Raw genomic sequence first — 21,807 nt, 5'->3', positions numbered from 1 at the left:
TAATTTATTTCACACACTATAGATCAACATAATGTCAAAAAAACTGCACTTGATCCTGAAAAGGGCAGGAAATAACAGCTACTGTTGGGCTGAGCCATTGATGGGAAGAGATAATCAGCCATGGGCCTTAAGCATCCCCACATATCTGGGATTAGATATTACTTTGTTTACAAACTAACAAATTAGCCTGAACGCTGCCAGAATTCATCCTGGTTGGTACATTCTTACTGTGTACCAAGACTCTGAGGCCCTGACTACTGTGCAACTCATAACCTTGTAACATATCTTCCCAGACAAAGACCAGGACTGCTTATGCTAAAAGTGGTACATTCCCTAAACTCTGTTCCTAAACTGTGACATACCCAATGAGTGTGAAGAAACCACCACTTGGGGTAGAAGAAACTGTAAAGAAATACACTGATAGTCATATTTGCTGGGCTGAGAGTAATACACTCCTTTATCTCTAAGAATCTACTATCTTCTGGCAGCATTTGGAATAATTTCTTAGTCTGTAAATTGGGTAAAATCTAATCCCAGACCTGATAGCTATTAAGGTATGATTGAGACAATATTCCCAACATTATACATTTCTCCAAAAAGTAAATAATTTAATTTTTGGTGGTGAGGGAGGGTGGGGGTGAGGGAGGGGAATCATTTCATACCAGTCACACAATACAATGTAAAACAATGTTTACTCATGGTCTTTCTTCTAAATTCTAAGAGATTTAATTTATTCTCTTACTACCAAGATCATCCCTTGATAATCCCAAGATCATCATTCTTTTCCTGAAACAAAAATGTTTTCTGACGTGAAAGAAAACATTATTCTAAATTATTTTTTAAGTCTACTTACAAGTCTTTTCAATACCTAAAAAAACAGATTTTAAAAATAAAATGTTTTCAGATTCTTCGTGAATCACTAATCTCACCTGCTCCAACTGGGTGGCGAATGCTATGGTCACTGACATGATGAAGAAGTCAGTACAGTACCCTGCTGGTCCGATCTGATGGTAGCCTCCCTCCTCATTCAGCACTGCCACGATGTCCTTTGGGTCAAGTCCAGACAGGCTGGCAGGTACTTTATGGAAAAAAACCACAATTAACTACATTGTAGTTTGCCATAAACTAGTATAAGATTTTGTAAGCTGGTTATACTTTTTCATTTACTTGGCCATTTTCACAGACACAGTTAATATCTCAGTAAGGTCTCCTTTGACTTCAGTTTAATAAACCTCATAAGAAAGGCATCACAGGTTGCCTGAAGGAAATGAATCTAAACTGTGAACTGAAAAATAAGCAAAACCTGGCTGAAAAGAGCAAAGTGACTACATAGAGGAAAAGGTATTCTAGGGAGAAGGAACAATATATACAAAAACTCAAGAGGCAAGAGAAAGGATGTGGTTAGAGAACTGAAACAGGTGTGGCATGCTGGACCATAATACAAGGACTTAGGTACAGAAAGAGGAGAGAGGCCACATCATAAAGAGTCTTCTTGAAGACCATGCTGAAACATTTGGACAGTGTTCTAAGAATAACAGAAAACAGTAAACAATTTTGAGAAGAACAGATATAAGCAAACAGGCTTCGCTATGAAGAGATGGCAGAGGGATAGGGGTTTTTGCAACTGATTAAGTTGAAAAATGAAACTACATAAAACTAAAGTAACAGACAATATTCAGTGTTAGGGAGACTGCCAGCAAGTCAGCACTCTCCATGTTGGTAGGCACAGACCAGTTCAACCTTTTAAAGGGTAACACATCAGAGCTTACCAAAACTTTATACATGCATACCCTATTTACCAGCAAACCCTGACACCTTCAGGAATTAATCCTGAAGAAATATGCTTATGGCAGCACTGGCTAAAAGTAGCTGAATGGTTAAGAGCACAACCACCACAGTCACACAGACCAAAGTTCCAACCCAAGTTCTGCTATTCAGTGGGTTGTATGGGGAAATTATACCAGTCCTTTAGTCTCCAGCTTTTCTTCTGAAAATCTTTTACACTGCTGTTGAGAAGATCACATTAGATAAAATACAGCACTTAGCATAGTGCCTGACAAGTACTTTAATAAAGTACTTAAAGTCAAAATACTAACTATGATGGGTCTCATTATCAGAAATGGAAAACACTAGGATAAATCTTGTGAAGGAGTAAAAAGACTGAACACGTCAATGTGAGTATATGTTGTTAGATATATATATGGACAAATAAATATACAGAAGTATATATGTATATGTACATGTGTTTGAGTACATATATCCACGTGTATACATACATGGGAATGGCAACAGCCCAACAGCAACTAGCACACCTAGCAGCCGAATCCAGACTTCTAAACATCATTCTTTTCTAAAAAAAAGCAGAGCTCCTTATAGAAATAGCTGAATCCAGGACTGAGATAGGGAAAGTATAGGATGAACTTAGACTATCTTCTTACAGCAAAAAAAAAAAAAAAAAAAAAAAGCTCAAAGAATTACTGATGTACTAAAAAACAGATGATTAAAAGAGTTCTTAATGCTCAAATCTCTGACAAATAATGATGGTTAAAGATTATAACCCACTAAACTAAGAGAAAACTATAAGTCCATATTTAGATAATATAAATAAGTGAATAAATTGAAGGTATCAGGAAGAATAAATATTTTTCTAAATTTCTAACTCTTCCGCACAAAATGTTTATTAATTACAAAGGAAAACACAGACACACACCACGTTAATCAAATAATCAAGTGAACATCATCAGTAATGAGACTAAATCAAATAGTGCACCAACCAATAAGATGCAATGAGAAGAGAGCATCTTGATACTCCTGCCAAAGATGCCTAACCAAAATCCAGTGTCAGACAAGCCCAAAATGTACAGGGGACACATCTTCACCAAAAGACTGAAACTGATCTTCTGAATAGAATGCTCTCCTCCCCCTTACCACTCACTGCATTAGAAGTATATCAGGTCCATCTTTCAATAAAAAATTATAATGCATACTAAAAGACCCAAAAAAAAAAAAATCCATAACCTATGCTTTCATCTTAAGAAAATAGGAGCAAATAAAATTAAAAGTGAGCAGAAGAGAAATAAAAACTAGAACCAAAATCAATGAAATTGAAACCAAGGAATCAATGGGGAAAAAATTAACAAAATCAAAAGCAAGCTGGCTCTTTGAAAAAGATCAGTAAGTATGTAGCCAGCCTGGGGGTGGGGGACACAATTTAATATCATCAAAAATGAAAGAGGGGATATCACTATAGATTTCATGTACATTAGCAGTTTAATGAAAGAATACTATAAACAACTCTATGTCCACAAATTTGATAACCTAGATGAAACAGAAAATTCTTTTTAAAAACAATCTGCCAAAACACACATAGGAAGAAACAACCTGAATAGGCCTATATAATGAAACTGAATCAATAACTTCAGAAAACAGAAAGTACTAGATCCAGATGGGTTCACTAGTGAATTCTACCTAACATTCACCATAATTTCTGGAAGAAATTATACCAATCCTCTACAATTTTTTTTCACAAGTCAGAAGCAGAGAGAATACTTTCTAACTCATTATATGGGGCTAGCATTGTCCTAATATGAAATCTAGGCAAAGACATTACAAGAAAACAACAGACCTACATCTTTCATGATCAAAGATATAAAAATTATCAACCAAGTATTAGACAATCAAACTGAACACATAAAAAGAACTACATACCACAACGAAATGAGATTTATTCAAGGAAAACAAAGCTGGTTCAACATTCAAAAAGCCATGAATATAACCCACTATGTCAACAGACTAAAGATGAAAACTCACGTGATCTTATCAATACATGCAGAAAAACCATCTGACAAAATCCAACACTTACTCATGATAAAACACTATCTGTAAGCTAGAAATAGGGAGTAACCTCCTTACCTTGATAAAGAGCATCTATAAAAATCTACAGCTAACATCATACTTATTGGTGAGAGGCTTTCCCACTAAAATCAAGAGCAAGGCAAGGATGTCCCCTTTCACTCTGCTTTTCAATAGTACTCTGGAAATCCTAGCTGTTGCTGTAAAACAAGAAAAGGAAACAAAGTCATGCAGGTTGGGAAGAAAGACACTAAACTGCCTTTGTTTGCAGGTAAGTGTAGAATGTCCATCTATGGAAAACCAAAACCGGAACCAAAAAACCCTAATCTTGGAACTAATAATAAATAACTATAGTGCAGGAGACAAGGTAAACATGCAAAAGCCAATTGCTTTCCTACAGATCAAGAATAAACAAGTCGAATTTTAAATTTAAAACACCATTTACAGAGAATTAACCATCATGGAGACAAGATGGTAGAGTAATATTGTACATAAGGTCACTTTTCAAAAAAAATCAAAATTGCAACTAAATGATGAACAATCATTAACCAAAAAACAAGCAAAACAAACAAACAAAAAACAACAACACTGGAACCTACCAAAAAAGATATCCTACATCCAAAGACAAAGAAGCCACAAGAGGGTAGGAGAGGCACAAATGCAATAAAATCAAAATGCCAGTCCCACTAGATGGGCAACTCACAAACTGGAAAATAATTATATTGCTGAGGTAGTTCTGAGCCCCACGTCAGGCTCCCCAGCCTGAAGGTCCAATATCAGGAAGAGCCCTCAGAGCAAACTGACTTTGAACTCAGCAAGCAGGGTTTGATTGCAGGAAATTCACAGTACTGAAGGGAACAAAACTCCACTCTCAGAGAATGCACACAGAGTCTCCTGTATACCACAACCAGGGTAAAAAGCAAACAAACAGTGATCTAATAAAAGCCTGGGCCAGACCTACCTGCTGGAATCAGAGTGTCTCTGGCAGAAGCAGGGCTTGGGTATGGCTCACTGCAGGGACAAAAACACTGGTGGCAGTAATTCTGGGGAATACTCATTGGCATGAGCTCTCTTGGAGGGTGCTATTTTCTCCCCAAGATCTGGTCCCAACCAATAGCCTGTAGACTCCAGTGCTGGGATACCTGAAGTCAAACCAATAGCAGGAACACAGCCCCACCAATCAGCAAATAGGCTGCCTAAAGTCTTTCTGAGCCCACAGCTGCCCACTAAACGCACCCCTTGACACGGCTCTGCCCACCAGATGGTCAAGAACCAGGTCCACCCATAAGTGAGCAGGAACCCACCCATAAGTGAGCAGGAACCAGTCTCTCTCACAAGGAAGCCTGTACAAGCCTCTTAGGCCTCATCCACCAGGGGTCAAAAAGCAGAAGCAAGAAGACTATTCGATGATGACTACTTCACTTTCACAACCCTGCAGTCTGTGGAACAAAAACCACAATCACAGAAAGTAGACAAAATGAGACATCAGAGGAGTAACTCCCAGATCAAGTAAAAATATAAAACCCCAGAAGAACAACAACAAAGTGGAGATACACAATCTACACAAAAAAGAATTTAGAGTAATGACAGTTAAGATGATCCAAGACCTCAAAAACAGAATGAAGGCAGAGAATGAGAAGATACAAGAAATGTTTAATAAAGAGCTAGAAGACCTAAAGAACAAACAGAGATCAACATTACAAGAACTGAAAAGAAAAATATACTACAGGAATCAATGGCAAGTTAAATGAGGCAGAAGAACAGATAACTGAGCTGGAAGACATATGGTGGATATACTGCTGCAGAGCAGAATAAAGGGAAAAAAAGGAAAACAAATAAGGACAGTCAAAGAGACTCATGGTACATTAAAAGCAATGTTCACATTTTTTTCCCTGGTAGCTCAGTTGGTAAAGAATCTGCCTGCAATGAAGGAGACTCTGGTTCAATTCCTGGGTCAGGAAGATCTGGTGGAGAAGGGATAGGCTACCCACTGCAGGATTCTTGGGCTTCCCGTTTGGCTCAGCTGGTAAAGAATCTGCCTGCAATGCAAAAGACCAGGGTTTGATCCCTGGGTTGGGAAGATCCCCTGGAGACCGGAAAGGCTACCCACAGCAGTATTCTGGCCTGGAGAATCCCATAGACTGTAGAGTCCATGGGGTCGCAAAGAGATGAACATGACTGAGCGACTTTCATTCACATTATAGGGTCTCAGAGGAGAAGAGAGAGAAAGGGTCCAAGAAAATATCTGAAGAGATTATACCTGAAAACTTCCCTAACATGAGAAAGAAAACACTCACTCAAGACCAGGAAGCTCAGAGAGTCCCAGGCAGGATAAACCCAAGGAGGAATACAGGCAAATATCACTGATGAACACAGATACAAATAACAAAATACTAGCGAACTATATCCAACAATATATTAAAAGGATCACACAGCTCGATCAAGTGGAGTTTATTGCAGAGATGCAAGGATTCTTCAGTACTGCTCACCACTAGAGAAAGCTCATGAAGCAATGAAGACACAGCAAAGCCCAAAATAAGAATAAATAACTATTATAAAATCATATGCTATTAGGGGATACAAAAAACCCTTTTCACAAAATTCAACACCCATTAATGATTGAAAACTCTCTGGAAAGTGGGCAAAGAGGGAACTTACCTCAACATAATAAGCTATATATGACAAACCCACAGCTAACATCATTCATAAAAGTGAAAAGCTGAAAGCATTCCCTCAAGATCAGGAACAAGTTAAGAACATCCACTATCACCACTTTTATTCAACATAGTTTTGGAAGTCCTAGCCATGGCAGTCAGAGAAGATAAAGGAACAAAAGGAATCCAGATAGGAAAAGAAGTAAAACTATCACTGTTAGAAGATGACATGACACTATATATAGAAAATCCTAAAGATGCAACCAGAAAACTACAACAATGGATTCAGTAAAGTTGCAAGATACAAAATTAATGCACAGGAACCTCTTGCATTTCAATATATTAACAATGAAAGATCAGAGAGAAATTAATGAAATAATTCTACTTACCATGATATCAAAAGTAATAAAATACCTAGAATAATCCACCTAAGGAGGCAGAAGACTTGTACTCAGAAAACCATAAAATACTTATGAAAGAAATTAAAGATAACATAAAACAGATATCAAATTCTTGGATTGCAAGAATCAATATTCTCAAAATGACTATACCACTCAAGGCAAACTACAGATTCAATGCAATCCCCATCAAATTACCAAAGGCATTTACTGCAGATGTAGAACAAAAATTTTTTTAATTTGTATGGAGACACAAAAGACCCCAAAGAGCCAAAACAATTGTGAGAAATAAAAACGGAGCTGGAGGAATCAAGCGCTCCAACTTCAGACCATACTACAAAGCTATAGCAATCAAAACAGTATGGCACTGGCACAGAAACAGAAATACTGATCAATGGAACAGGAGAGAACACCCAGAAATAAACCCACACACCTAAAGTCAATTAATCTATAACAAAAGAGACAAGAATATACAATGGAGAGAAGTCCCTTCAGTAAGTGGTGTTGGGAAAACTGGATAGCTATCTGTAAGAGAATGAAATAAGAACATTCTCTAACATTGACACAAAAATAAACTCAAAATGGGTTAAGGACCTAAATATAAGACCAGAAACTATAAAACCGTTCAGAGGAAATCATAGGAAAAACACTCTTTAACAGAAATTTCAGAAATATCTTTTTCAATCTGTCTCTTAGAGTAACGGAAATAAAAACACAAATAAACCAATGGACTAAAAAGAGCTACCATATGATCCGGCAATCCTATTCCTGGTCAAATGTCCAGAGAAAAACCATAATTTGAAAAGACACATGCATCCCAATGTTCACTGCAGCACTATTTACAATAGCCAGCACATGGAAGCAACCTAAATGTCCATTGACAGAGGAATGGTTTTAAAAAAATGTGGTGCATATATACAATGGAATATTGCTCAGTCATAAAAAGATCAAAATAATGCCATTTGTAACAACATGGATGGACCCAAAGATTGTAACACTAAGTGAAGTAAGTCAGAGAAAGACAAATATGATATTGCTTATATGTGGAATTTTAAAACATGGTACAAACGCATCCATTCACAGAACAAAAATGGTATCACAGATGTAGAAAACAAATTTATAGTTACCAAGGGGGAAGCAGGGAAGGATAAATTAGGAGATTGTGATTGATATATACATACTACTATATATAACATAAGGTCCTACTACGTAGCACTGAGCACTCTACTCCATATTGTGTAATGACCTATATGGGAACAGCACCTTAAAAAAAGAGGATCTACATATGTGTATAACTGATTCATTTTGCCATACAGCAGAAATTAACACATTATATCTACCATACTCCAATAAAAAGTAACTTAAAAAAATTAAAAAGGGACCTAATTCAACACAGAAGCTTTTACACAGCAAAAGAAACCATGAACAAAACATAAAGACAACCCACAAAATGACAGAAAATATTTGCAAACGATGTGACCAAAAAGGGATTAGTCTCCAAAATTTACAAACAGCTTATGCAGCTCAATATCAAGAAAACAAACAACCCCATAAAAAAATGGTCAGCAGGGGCTTTCCTGGTGATCTAGTGGTTAAGAATCCACCTGCCAACACAGGGGACACAGGTTCGATCCCTCGTCTAGGAAGAGCCCACATGCCATGGAACAAATAAACTCATGTAACACAACTTCTGAGTCCACACACCACAAATACTGAAGTCCACAAGTCTAGAGCCTGTGCTCCTAATAAGAGAAGCAATTGCAATGAGAAGCTCATGCACTGCAACGAAGAGTAGTCCCTGCTTGCCACAACTAGAGAAAGCACACACACAGCAAAGAAGACCAGTGTAGCCAAAACTAAATGAATAAATGAATCTTTTTTAAAAAATGGGCCTACATAGGCATTATATAGAGGACCTATATAGACATTTCTCCAAAGAAGACATACAGATGGCCAAGAGGCACATGAAAAGATGCTCAGCATCATGAATTGTTAAAGAAATTCAAATCAAAACTACAATGTAGTATCACCTCACAGCAGTCAGAATGGCCATCATCAAAAAGTCTATAAAGGAAAGAACAAGATGGTGAAGGAGTAAGTGGACATGGAATCCATTTCTCTCCACAGATACATCAGGAATACACCTTCAGACACAGATGTGCACGCAGAACACCAGCTGAGAGTGGACAGGAGTACCTGACCTGTGGAAAAGAATATATAGAACCATACAAAACTCAGGAGGAGGAAGGAGCTAGGGGGAAAACAGGAGTATCAGTAGGACTGGACCTGCCCTCGGCAGGTGGGGGAACTGAAGCAGGAGTCCAATCCCCACACTGGGGCAACTGTCTGAGTCAGAGGAGGAACATTTAAGGCTGACTGAAACAGCTGATTGTGGCAGGCTAAATGGAATGAGAATCAGACAGTCCTCGCTGCAGCAATACATACCCTGAACAGGGACACAAGTCCCCTGGAAAGTGCAGCAGCTGGGAGGTGGAGTTTAGGGATTGTGGAGCAATCCCAGGGCGAGGATTGCTGTTGACTGTGGAGAGACAGATCAAGGGGATATGAGGGAGGAGACTGTGGTGGGAAATGCCTGTAGAGGAAAGCTGCCGTAAAAGCATAAAAGCCACAGAAGCAAGGCGATACTGCTGAGTCAAGAGTAAGGGGTGGACCATCACCAGAGCCTCTCTTTCCCCACACACCAGCATTGGCAGCTGAACAACAGAAAGGCTGGCCCATCAAATGCCTGATGCACTGAACTACAGAGTAGGACCCCACCCAGGGTGCCCCTTTAAGTGCCTGATGCACTGATCTACAGAGTATGACCCCAGCCAGGGGGGCCCCTTCTAAGTGCCTGTGGCACTGAACAACAGAGAAGGATCCCAGGCAAGGGAGCCCTCTAACTGCCTGAATAGGCGGAGCTACGGAGAAAAACAGGTCAAAGAGGCCTTCTGATCGCCAGCTACAAGAGGCTGGGAAAAAAGACTCTGGTAGGGCCATAACTCCTAAGGCAGAGGCAGTCCCTGTCCCTGCACACTTGGTGCCACCAGGATCCCCATAAGCCAAGCAGCCGCACCACCTTCACACTTAACTCTAACTGGGGCAGAGCTGCCACAGGCTAAAAATATCTTGCATCTATGCGCGCAGGGTCACTTTGGTAGTGTCTGACTCTTTGAGACCTTGTAGACCGTGGCCTGCCAGGTTTCTCTGCCAGGGAGGCAGGTTCTCCAGGCAAGAATACTAGAGCATGTGGGCCAATACTGGTTGCCATACCCTTCTAGAGCACTATATTTCCTGCTGCCCTAGCCACCAACTCCCCTGAGTACCTGGTGCTGCCAGAACCCCTGCGACCCAAGCAGCTGCACCACCTCTACACCTGGCCCTCACAGGGGCAAACCCAAGTCCTCCAGGGCAGCCTCAGGAGCAACAGTGGACAACAGCCCCAGTGGACAACCCACATGCAGAGCTGGAAATAAAATCACAATTGAAACCCAGGGGCAGGGAGGCGCCAAGATGGCAGAGGAGTAGGACGGGGAAAACACTTTCTCCCCCACAAATTCATTAAAAGAGCATTTAAACATCGAGTAAATTCCACAAAACAGCTTCTGAATGCCGGCAGAGGACATCAGGCACCCAGAAAAGCAACCCAACTCTTCGAAAGGAGGTAGGAAAAAATATTAAAGACAATAAAAGAGACAAAAGAGGGAGGGACGGAGTTCCGTCCCGGAAGGGAGTCTTAAAAGAGAGAAGTTTCCAAACACCAGGAAACCTTCTCACTGCCGAATCCGTGCCGAGCTTTGGAAGCACAGAGGGCAACATAACAGGGAGAAAAAATAAATAAACAATTAAAACTCGCAGATTGCGAGCCCTACGGTAACTCCTCCAGCGGAGAAGCAGCGCAGACGCCTGCATCCGCCATTAGCAAGCGGGGGCTGGGCAGGGAGGCGCGGCGCGGGCTGCATCGCTGAGAGTAAGAATCTGGCCTGAATACCCTGAGCACTATCTGAGCGAAATAATTTGGGCTAGCAAACCAGACTGTGGGATATCTACCATGCGAAAAGCCAGCCCTAACCTAAGACACCACCAGCCTGCGCACGGAACAAAGGACTAAACAGAGATAGCCGGCTGCAGACCTTCCCCCTCCGGTGACAGGCAGCCAGAGCCGGAAGGGGGCAATCGCAGCCCCAGAGAGACATTATCTATAAAACTGGCTTCTTTGCTAACTAAAACTTATTGGGGGTCTGGACGGTCAACATCTGCCTGAGAAGGTGCGCCGGTTTTACACCCAGATAACCGAGTGGCGGGGAGGCGATAAGTCGCAGCATTGGCGCTCGCCAAACACCTCATCACCTGAGCTGCTCGGACCTGGGAAGAGCACAAAACGCAGGCCCAACTGAGTCTGCGCCTCTGAGGACTACCTGAGTGCCTGAACCTGAGCGGCTTGGACCTGGGAGGTGCATGCAACCCAGGGCCAGCCTCGGATTGTTCCCGGTGCAACAACCTAGAGCCCGAGCAGTGTGGGCAGGGAGGCTACACGCGCCGTGAGCGGGGGCAGACCCAGGGTGGCTGAGGCACTGCGAGCGCACGCCAGTGTCATTTGTTTGCAGCATCCCTCCCACCCTCCCTCCCCACAGCGTGACTGAACAAAGAGAAGAAATACAGCTCCACCCACCAGAACACCGACACAAGCTTCCCTAACCAGGAAACCTTGACAAGCCACCTGTACAAACCCACACACAGCGAGGAAACGCCACAATAAAGAGAACTCCACAAACTGCCAGAATACAGAAAGGACTCCCAAACTCAGCAATTTAAACAAGATGAAGAGACAGAGGAATACCCAGCAGATAAAGGAACAGGATAAATGCCCACCAAACCAAACAAAAGAGGAAGAGATAGGGAATCGACCTGATAAAGAATTCCAAATAATGATAGTGAAATTGATCCAAAATCTTGAAATCAAAATGGAATCACAGATAAATAGCCTGGAGACAAGGATTGAGAAGATGCAAGAAAGGTTTAACAAGGACCTAGAAGAAATAAAAAAGAGTCAATATATAATGAATAATGCAATAAATGAAATTAAAAACACTCTGGAGGCAACAAATAGTAGAATAACAGAGGCAGAAGATAGGATTAGTGAATTAGAAGATAGAATGGTAGAAATAAATGAATCAGAGAGGATAAAAGAAAAACGAATTAAAAGAAATGAGGACAATCTCAGAGACCTCCAGGACAATATTAAACGCTACAACATTCGAATCATAGGGGTTCCAGAAGAAGAAGACAAAAAGAAAGACCATGAGAAAATACTTGAGGAGATAATAGTTGAAAACTTCCCTAAAATGGGGAAGGAAATAATCACCCAAGTCCAAGAAACCCAGAGAGTCCCAAACAGGATAAACCCAAGGCGAAACACCCCAAGACACATATTAATCAAATTAACAAAGATCAAACACAAAGAACAAATATTAAAAGCAGCAAGGGAAAAACAACAAATAACACACAAGGGAATTCCCATAAGGATAACAGCTGATCTTTCAATAGAAACTCTTCAAGCCAGGAGGGAATGGCAAGACATACTTAAAATGATGAAAGAAAATAACCTACAGCCCAGATTATTGTACCCAGCAAGGATCTCATTCAAGTATGAAGGAGAAATCAAAAGCTTTTCAGACAAGCAAAAGCTGAGAGAATTCTGCACCACCAAACCAGCTCTCCAACAAATACTAAAGGATATTCTCTAGACAGGAAACACAAAAATGGTGTATAAACTCGAACCCAAAACAATAAAGTAAATGGCAACGGGATCATACTTATCAGTAATTACCTTAAACGTAAATGGGTTGAATGCCCCAACCAAAAGACATAGACTGGCTGAATGGATACAAAAACAAGACCCCTACATATGTTGTCTACAAGAGACCCACCTCAAAACAGGGGACACATACAGACTGAAAGTGAAGGGCTGGAAAAAGATTTTCCATGCAAATAGGGACCAAAAGAAAGCAGGAGTCACAATACTCGTATCAGATAAATTAGACTTTAAAACAAAGGCTGTGAAAAGAGACAAAGAAGGTCACTACATAATGATCAAAGGATCAATCCAAGAAGAAGATATAACAATTATAAATATATATGCACCCAACATGGGAGCACCGCAGTATGTAAGACAAATCCTAACAAGTATGAAAGGAGAAATTAACAATAACACAATAATAGTGGGAGACTTTAATACCCCACTCACACCTATGGATAGATCAACTAAACAGAAAATTAACAAGGAAACACAAACTTTAAACGATACAATAAACCAGTCAGACCTAATTGATAGCTATAGGACATTTCATCCCCCCCCCCCCCAAAAAAAAAAGAGACTGCTCACTATGGCAATTATTGAAGCTGACTTAGGGTGACATAGAGGCTTATTTCCCTTTACCCTTCTGAGTTCTTAGCTGAGGATCTCTGTAAGAAATGACAGAATAGCAGGACAAAATCAAACAGAAGTTTATTAACATAAAAAATAAAATAAAATAAAATAAAAAGGAAGCAAATTCTAAAAAAAAAAAAAAAAAGAAACCCAGGGGCAGTGAGGCTAAAGAAGAAGACCCAAAACCTTCCCACCAGCTAGCTATACAAGCTGCAAATTAAATCCACACGATCAACTAGGAAGACTATGTGTCTATGGAATATATAAAAGGTCATTGAGAGCTCCCACAAAAGAAAACACACTAGTTCTGATAGCTGGGGACATTGGAGGCAAGAACACACAGGAGTAGGACCAGATTACAATCTGAGTTGTGCCCACAGCAGGTTCAGAGATCAGTCAGCACAGTGTTGGAGGGCATCCTAGGGAGGGGAGGTAGACTGTGACTCCCAGCAAGAGAAAAGACTCCGACAGCAGTGACTTAAGAAAAACATTAATTATTCTTATGTTTTGACTTGTTCTGTAGATACTTTTGGATTTTTTTCTACCCGCCACCCCCCCCACCGTTGTAGTTGTCGATTTTATTGACACTATGAAATCTAATTAAGCTTTTGAGCTTTTTTTTTTCCCCTCTCATTCACATTTTTTATGGTTGTTATAAACCTCTGCCTCTACACTGGGCTTGTGCAATTCTGTGGAGTTTTCCTTTTATTTTTCTTTTTTAATTTTAATTTCTAATTTTTTAAACCTATTGTTATTTTTTCTACATTTATTCCTTTGTTTGCTTTTCCTACTGTTCTTTTCCCCTTGCAGTTAATCTTTAATGTATATAAATCTTTTTATCTATCTCTATTTAACTTTGTGTATCTATTTTTTCTTTTCTTTCTTTCATCTTAAAATATTGGTTAGTTTTATTTTCATTGCTTTATTCCCCAATTGGCACCTTGCTTTAGTTTTGATTTCCAGTTTGTGCTTTAGTTAGTTTTGCTCTGGTAGATATAATTTTTGGTTTCCTTGTTTGCTGGGTCAATCTATTGTACTTTATTTTTGTTGGACTGTTTTGATTTTGCTATTGGGTGAATATGTATATGTGTATATTCAGTCACACTTTTTATTGCTGATATAAACCTCTGCCTCTAAATTGGGCTTTTGCAGGTCTATGGAGTTTCCTTTTTTTTTTCCTTTTTTCTTTCTGCTTCCATTTCTTTTTCTCCTTCTATTCTTTTTTATAATTTTAGTTTTTAATTTTTTTAAACCTATATTTTTTTCTACATTTATTCCTTTGTTTGCCTTCCCTACTGCTCTTTTCCCCTTGCAGTTAAACTTTAATGTATATAAATCTTCTTCATCAACCTCTATTTAACTTTCTATATCTTTTCTTTCTTTCCCTTCCTCTCAACATATTTGTTAGCTCTATTTTCATTGCTTTATTACCCACTTGGCACCTAGCTTTAGTTTTGTTTTCCAGTTTGTGCTTTAGTTCGTTTTGTTCTTAACTGGTAAATACAGTTTCTGATTTCCTTTGTTCATCTGGTCAATCTACTATACTATATTTTTGTGGGACTGTTTTGACTTTTCTCATGGGTGTATATGTATATGTGTATATTCCAATATTTTAATTATTATTTGCCTGATTTTGTCACTGCCATTTGTCTGGGGTTTATCTTTGGTTTCTCATTTTTGGATTATTTGTTTTAATCTCACTTAATGCCATAACAAACCACTTGTGGAATCTTCATTCCTGACCAGAGATCAAGCCCTGAGCCTTTGAAGTGGGAGCACTGACTCCAAGACCCTAGACTACCAGAGAACGAACCTTAGGATCAAACAGTGAGAACAAACACAAAGGAAATCACTAGAATACAAGACCCAACCCAGCATCACCCAACTCCCAGTAGCACCCTGTGCAGGATGCCTCATCTAAACAACAAACAAAAATATAAACCCAATCATCAGCAGACAGGATTACCACCTCACTCAGCCTTCCCCATCAGAGGAAAAACAAACAAAAATTATACCCTACCCAAAGCTTACAAAAACCACTGGACCAACCTAAAGAGGGTAGAAACTAAAAGGAAGAAAGAATTCAACCCTGAAGCCTGGGAAAAGGAGACCTCAAACACTATAAGTTAAAAAAAAAAAGAAAAAGCAGAGAAATACTACACAAATAAAGGAACACACTAGAAACAGAGAAGTCCAAATAAATGAAGAGGAAACAGGCAAACTACCTGAAAAAGAATTCAGAATAATGATAGTAAGTATGATCAAACACCTTGAAAATAATATGGAGAAAATGTAAGAATCAATTAACCAAGACCTAGAAGAATTAAAGAATAAACATACAGAGACAAACAACACAACTACTGAAATTAAAAATACTCTAGAATGAATCAATAGCAGAATATCTGAAGCAGAAGAACGAATCAGTGAGCTGGAAGATAAAATGGTGGAAATAACTTTTGAAGAGCAGATAAAGTAAAAAGAATGAAAAGAGCTGAGGATATTCTCAGAGACCTCTGGAACAATATCAAACACACCAATATTCAAATTATAGGGGTGCCAGAAGAAGAAGAGAAAAAGAAAGGGTATGAGAAAATTTTTGAAGAGATTTTACTTGAAAATTTCCCAAACATGGAAAAAGAAATAGTCAATCAAGTCCAAGAGGCACAAAGACTCCTATACAGGATAAACCCAAGGAGAAACACACCAAGACACATATTAATCAAACTAACAAAGACTAAACACAAAGAAAGAATATTAAAAGCAGCAAGGGAGAAGCAACAAGCAACATACAAGGGAAACCCCTTACGTTTAATAGCTGATCTTTCAGCAGAAACTCTGCAGGCCAGAAGGGAATGGTAGGATATATTTAAAGTACTGAAAGGGAAAAAGTACAACCAAGATTACTGTACCCATCAAGAATCTCATTCAAAATTGATGGAAAAATAAAAAGCTTTTCAGACAAGCAAAAGTTAAAGACAATTCAGTACCACCAATCAGCTTTACCACAAATGTTAAAGGGACTTATATAGTCAAGAAATACAAGAAAAGAAAAAAGATCTACAAAGTCAAACCCAAATCATTAAGAAAATGGCAACAGGAACAAATATATCAATAATTACTTTAAATGTAAACAGATTAAATGCTCCAACCAAAAGACACAGACTGGCTGAATGGATACAAAAACAAGACACATATATATGCTGTCTACCAGAAACCCACTTCAGACCTAAAGACACGTATAGACTGAAAGTGAGAGGATGGAAAAATATATTCCACGCAAATGGGAAGCAAAAGAAAGCTGGTGTAGCAATCCTCCTATCAGACAAAACAGATCTTAAAGAATATTACAAGAGATAAGGAAGGACACTACATAATAATCGAGGGATCAACTTAAGAAGACTTAACAACTGTAAACATGTATGCACCCAGCATAGGAGCACCTCAATACATAAGACAAACACTAACAGACATAAAAGGAGAAATTGACAGTAACACCATAATACTAGGAGACTTTAACACCCCACTCACACCAATGGACACATCATCAAAACAGAAAATTAATAAGGAAGCACAAGTCTTAAATGATACATTAGATGAAATGGATCTCATAGATTGTATCTTCAGGACATTGCAACAAAATGCAGAAGAATACACCTTCTTCTCAAGTGCACATGGAACATTCTCCAAGAAAGACCATATCTTGGGTCACAAATCAAACCTCAGTAAATTTAAGAAAATTGAAATCGTATCAAGCATTTTCCAACCACGACGCTATGAGACTGGATATCAATTACAGGAAAAAAAAACTGTAAGAAATGCAAACACATGGCGATTAAACAACACATTTCTAAATAACCCACAGGTTACTGAAGAAATCAAAAAGGAAATAAAAAAAATTCTAGAAACAAATGACAATGAAAACATGACAACTCAAAACCTATGGGGTGCAGCAAAAGCAGTTCTAAGAGGGAAGTTTATAGCAATACAATCCTACCTCAAGAAACAAGAATAACATCAAATGGACAACCTAACTTTACACCTAAAACAACTGGAAAAAGAAGAACAAAAAAACCCCAAAATTAGTAGAAGGAAAGAAATCATAAAGATCCGAGCAGAAATAAATGAAAAAGAAATAAAAGAAACAATAGTAAAGATTAATAAAACTAAAAGCTGGTTGTTTGAGAAGATAAACAAAATTGAGATACCTTTAACCAGACTCATCAAGAGCAAGAGAGAGAAGAATCAAATCAACAAAATCAGAAATGAAAAAGGACAGGTTACAATAGCAATGAAGAAATACAAAGGACTTTAAGAGAGTATTATGAACAACTATATGGCAATAAAATGGATAACCTGGAAGAAATGGACAGATTCTTAGAAAAGATCAATCTTCCAACACTGAACAAACAAGAAATAGAAATTATGAGCAACTCAATTACAAGCACTGACACTGAAGCTGTGATCAAAAATCTCCCAAAAAACAAAAGCCCAGGACCAGGTATTTTCACAAGAGAATTCTGTCATTTAGAGAAGAGCTAATGCCTATCCTTCTAAAACTTTTTCAAAACATTGCAGAGGAAGGAACAGTTCCACACTCGTTCTACGAGGCCACCACCCTGATACCAAAACCAGGCAAAGACAACACAAAAAAAAGAAAACTGCAGGCCAGTATCACTGATGAACATATATGCAAAAATCCTTGGGAAAATTTTAGCAAACAGAATTCAGCAACACATCAAAATGCTCATACACCATGATCAAGTTGGGTTTATTCCAGGCATGCAAGGATTCTTCAATATACACAAATCAATCCATGTGATACACCATACTAACAAATTGAAAGATAAAAACCATATGATCATCTCAATAGATGCAGAAAAAGCCTTTGACAAAATTCAGCACCCCATTTATGATGAAAACTTTTCAAAAAAAAGGGCACAGAAGGAACCTACCTCAACATAGTAAAGGGAAAATATATGATAAGCCTACAGCAAACATTATTCTCAATGGTGAAAAACTGAAAGCATTCCCCCTAACATCAGGAACAAGACAAGGGTGTCCACTTTCACCACTATTATTCAACATGCTTCTGGATGTCCTAGCTACAGCAATCAAAGAAAAAGAAATAAAAGGAATCCAGATCAGAAAAGAAGTAAAGCTCTCACTGTTTGCACATGACATGATATTATACATAGAAAACCCTAAAGATAGTAACAGAAAATTACTAGAGCTAATCAGTGAATTTACCAAAGTTGCAGGATACAAAATCAATACACAGAATTCACTTGCATTTCTATATACTAACAATAAAAAATCAGAAAGGAATTAAGGAATCAATCCTATTCACCACTGCAACAAAAAGAGTTAAATATCTAGGAATAAACTTACCTAGGGAGACAAAAAAACTGTACACAGAAAATTATAAGACATTAATAAAAGAAATCAAAGACAACATAAACAAATTCCATATTCCTGGGTAGGAAGAATCAATATTGTGGAAATGACTATACTACCAAATGCAATCTACAGATTCAGTGCGTTCCCAGCAAATTACCAACGGCATTTTTCACAGAAGTAGAACAAAAAATTTCACAATTCATATAGAAACACAAAGACTCCAAATGGCCAAAGCAGTCTTAAGAAGGAAGAATGGAGCTGAAGGAATCAACCTTCCTGACTTCAAAGCTACAGTATTATACTTCAAAGCTACAGTCATCAAGACTGTATGGTACTGGCACAAAAACAGAAATATAGACCAATGAAACAAGATAGAAAGCCAAGAAATAAACCCATGCACCTATGGGGACCTTATTTTTTACAAACAAGATATACAATGGGGCAAAGATAGCCTCTTCAATAAATGGTGCTGGGAAAACTGGATAGCTACATGTAAAAGAATGAAATTAGAACACTTCCTAACACCACACAAAGATAAACTCAAAATGTATTAAAGACCTAAATATAAGACCAGAAACTATAAAACTCTTAGAGGAAAACACAGGCAGATCACTCGAGGACATAAAGCAAGATCCTCTGTGACCCAGCTCCTAGAGTAACAGAAATAAAAACAAAAGTAAACAAGTGGGACCTGATTAAACTTAAAAGCTTTTGCACAGCAAAGGAAACTGTAAGCAAAACGAAAAGACAACCCTCAGAATGGGAGATAAAAATAGCAAATGAAACAACTGAAAAAATTAATTTCCAAAATATACAAGCAGCTCACACAACTCAAAGCCAGGAAAACAACCCACCCAATCAAAAAGTGGGGAAAAGACCTAAACAGACATTTCTACAAAGAAGACATACAGATGGCTAAAAAACACATGAAAAGATGCTCAACATCGCTCATTATTAGAGAAAAGCAAATCAAAACCACAATGAGATATCACCTCACACTGGTCAGAATGGCCATCATCAACAAGTCTACAAACAATAAATGCTGGAGAGGGTGTGGAGAAAAGGGAACACTCTTGCACTGTTGGTGGGTACGTAAATTGATACAGCCACTATGGAAGACGGTATGGCAATTCCTTAAAACACTAGGAATAAAACCACCATATGACCCACCAATTCCACTCCTAGGTGTATACCCTGAGGAGACCAAAACTGAAAAAACACATGTATCCCATTGTTCCATTGCAGCACTATTTACAATAGCTAGAACACTGAAGCAATGTAGATGTCCATCAACAGATGGATGGATAAAGAAGTTGTGGTACATATACACAATGGAATATTATGCAGCCATAAAAAGGAATGCATTTGAGTCAGTTCTGATGAGATGGATGATCCTAGAATCTATTATACAGAGTGAAATGAGTCAAAAACAGAAAGATAAATATCATATTCTAGTGCATATATAACAGTTAGAACTGGACATGGAACAACAGACTAGTTCCAAATAGGAAAAGGAGTACCTCAAGGCTGTATACAGAGAAGGCAATGACACCCCACTCCAGTACTCTTGCCTGGAAAATCCCATGGATGGAGGAGCCTGGTAGGCTGTAGTCCATGGGGTCGCTATAAGTCAGACACGACTGAGTGACTTCACTTTCACTTTTCACTTGCATGCATTGGAGAAGGAAATGGCAACCCACTCCAGTGTTCTTGCCTGGAGAATCCCAGGAATGGGGGAGCCTGGTGGGCTGCCGTCTATGGGGTCACACGGAGTCGGACACGACTGAACTGACTTAGCAGCAAGGCTGTATATTGTCACCCTGCTTATTTAACTTCTATGCAGAGTACATCAAGAGAAACGCTGGGCTGGATGAAGCACAAGCTGGAATCAAGATTGCCAGGAGAAATATCAATAACCTCAGATGTGCAGATGACACCACCCTTAAGGCAGAAAATGAAGAACTAAAGAGCCTCTTTTAAAAAGTTGGCTTAAAACTCAACATTCAGAAAACTAAGATCACAGCATCTGATCCCATCACTTCATGGCAAATAGATGGGGAAACAGTGGAAACAGTGAGAGACTTTATTTTGGGGAGCTAAAATGACCACATATGGTGACTGCAGCCATGAAATTAAAAGACACTCCTTGGAAGGAAAGTTATAACCAACCTAGATGGCATATTAAAAAGCAGAGACATTACTTTGCCACAAAGGTCCATCTAGTCACAGCTATGGTTTTTCCAATAGTCATGTATGGATGTGAGAGTTGGACTATAAACAAAGCTGTGTGCTGAAGAACTGAAGCTTTTAAACTGTAGTGCTGCAGAAGACTCTTGAGAGTCCCTTGGACTGCAAGGAGATCCAACCAGTCAATCCTAAAGGAAATCAGCCCTGAATATTCATTGGAAGGACTGACGCTGAAGCTGAAACTCCAATATTTTTGCCACCTGATGCGAAGAATTGACTCATTTGAAAAGACCTTGATGCTGGGAAAGACTGAAGGCAGGAGGAGAAGGGGATGACAAAGGATGAGATGGTTGGATGGCATCACCAACTCGACTGACATGAGTTTGAGTAAGCTCTGGGAATTGGTGATAGACAGGGAAGCCTGGCGTGCTGCAGTCCACGGGGTCACAAAGAGTCAGACACGACTGAGTGAGTGAAGTGAACTGAACACATATATACAGAATCTAGAAGAATGATACTGAAGGACTTATTTTCAGGGCAGCAATGGAGAAGCAGACATAGAGAATAGATTTATGGACATGGGGAGAGGAAGGAGAGGGTGAGATGTATGGAAAGAGTAACAGGGAAACTTACATTACCATACATAAAATAGACAGCCAATGGAAACTCAAACAGGGGCTCTGCATCAACTTAGAGGGCTGGGATAGGGAGGGAGATGGGAGAGAGGTTCAAAAGGGAGGCGATATATGTATACCTATTGCTGATTCATGTTGAGGTTTGACAGAAAACAACAAAAATCTGTAAAGAAATTATCCTTCAATAAAAAAATTAATTAAAAAAAGTCTATAAACAATAAATGCTGGAGAGGGTTTAGAGAAAAGGGAACCCT

General features: G+C 38.9%; 1 protein-coding gene across 5 annotated transcripts in view; it reads right to left on the bottom strand.

Annotated features, from left to right (window-relative positions):
* Positions 1-21,807, bottom strand: part of CEP120 (centrosomal protein 120) — an 87,098-nt gene that overhangs the window by 47,050 nt on the left and 18,241 nt on the right. For all 5 annotated transcript variants that reach the window (XM_061422934.1, XM_061422932.1, XM_061422933.1 and 2 more), the window contains one exon: positions 930-1,078. In XM_061422934.1, the coding sequence (XP_061278918.1) occupies positions 930-1,078 (149 nt within the window). The remainder of the gene's footprint in view (positions 1-929; positions 1,079-21,807) is intronic.

Source organism: Bos javanicus, chromosome 7 (genome assembly GCF_032452875.1).
Source record: "Bos javanicus breed banteng chromosome 7, ARS-OSU_banteng_1.0, whole genome shotgun sequence".
NCBI classification, from domain to species: Eukaryota; Metazoa; Chordata; class Mammalia; order Artiodactyla; family Bovidae; genus Bos; species Bos javanicus.
The sequence above is the reverse complement of the archived record's forward strand: the minus strand, read 5'-3'. Positions and strand labels throughout refer to the sequence as shown.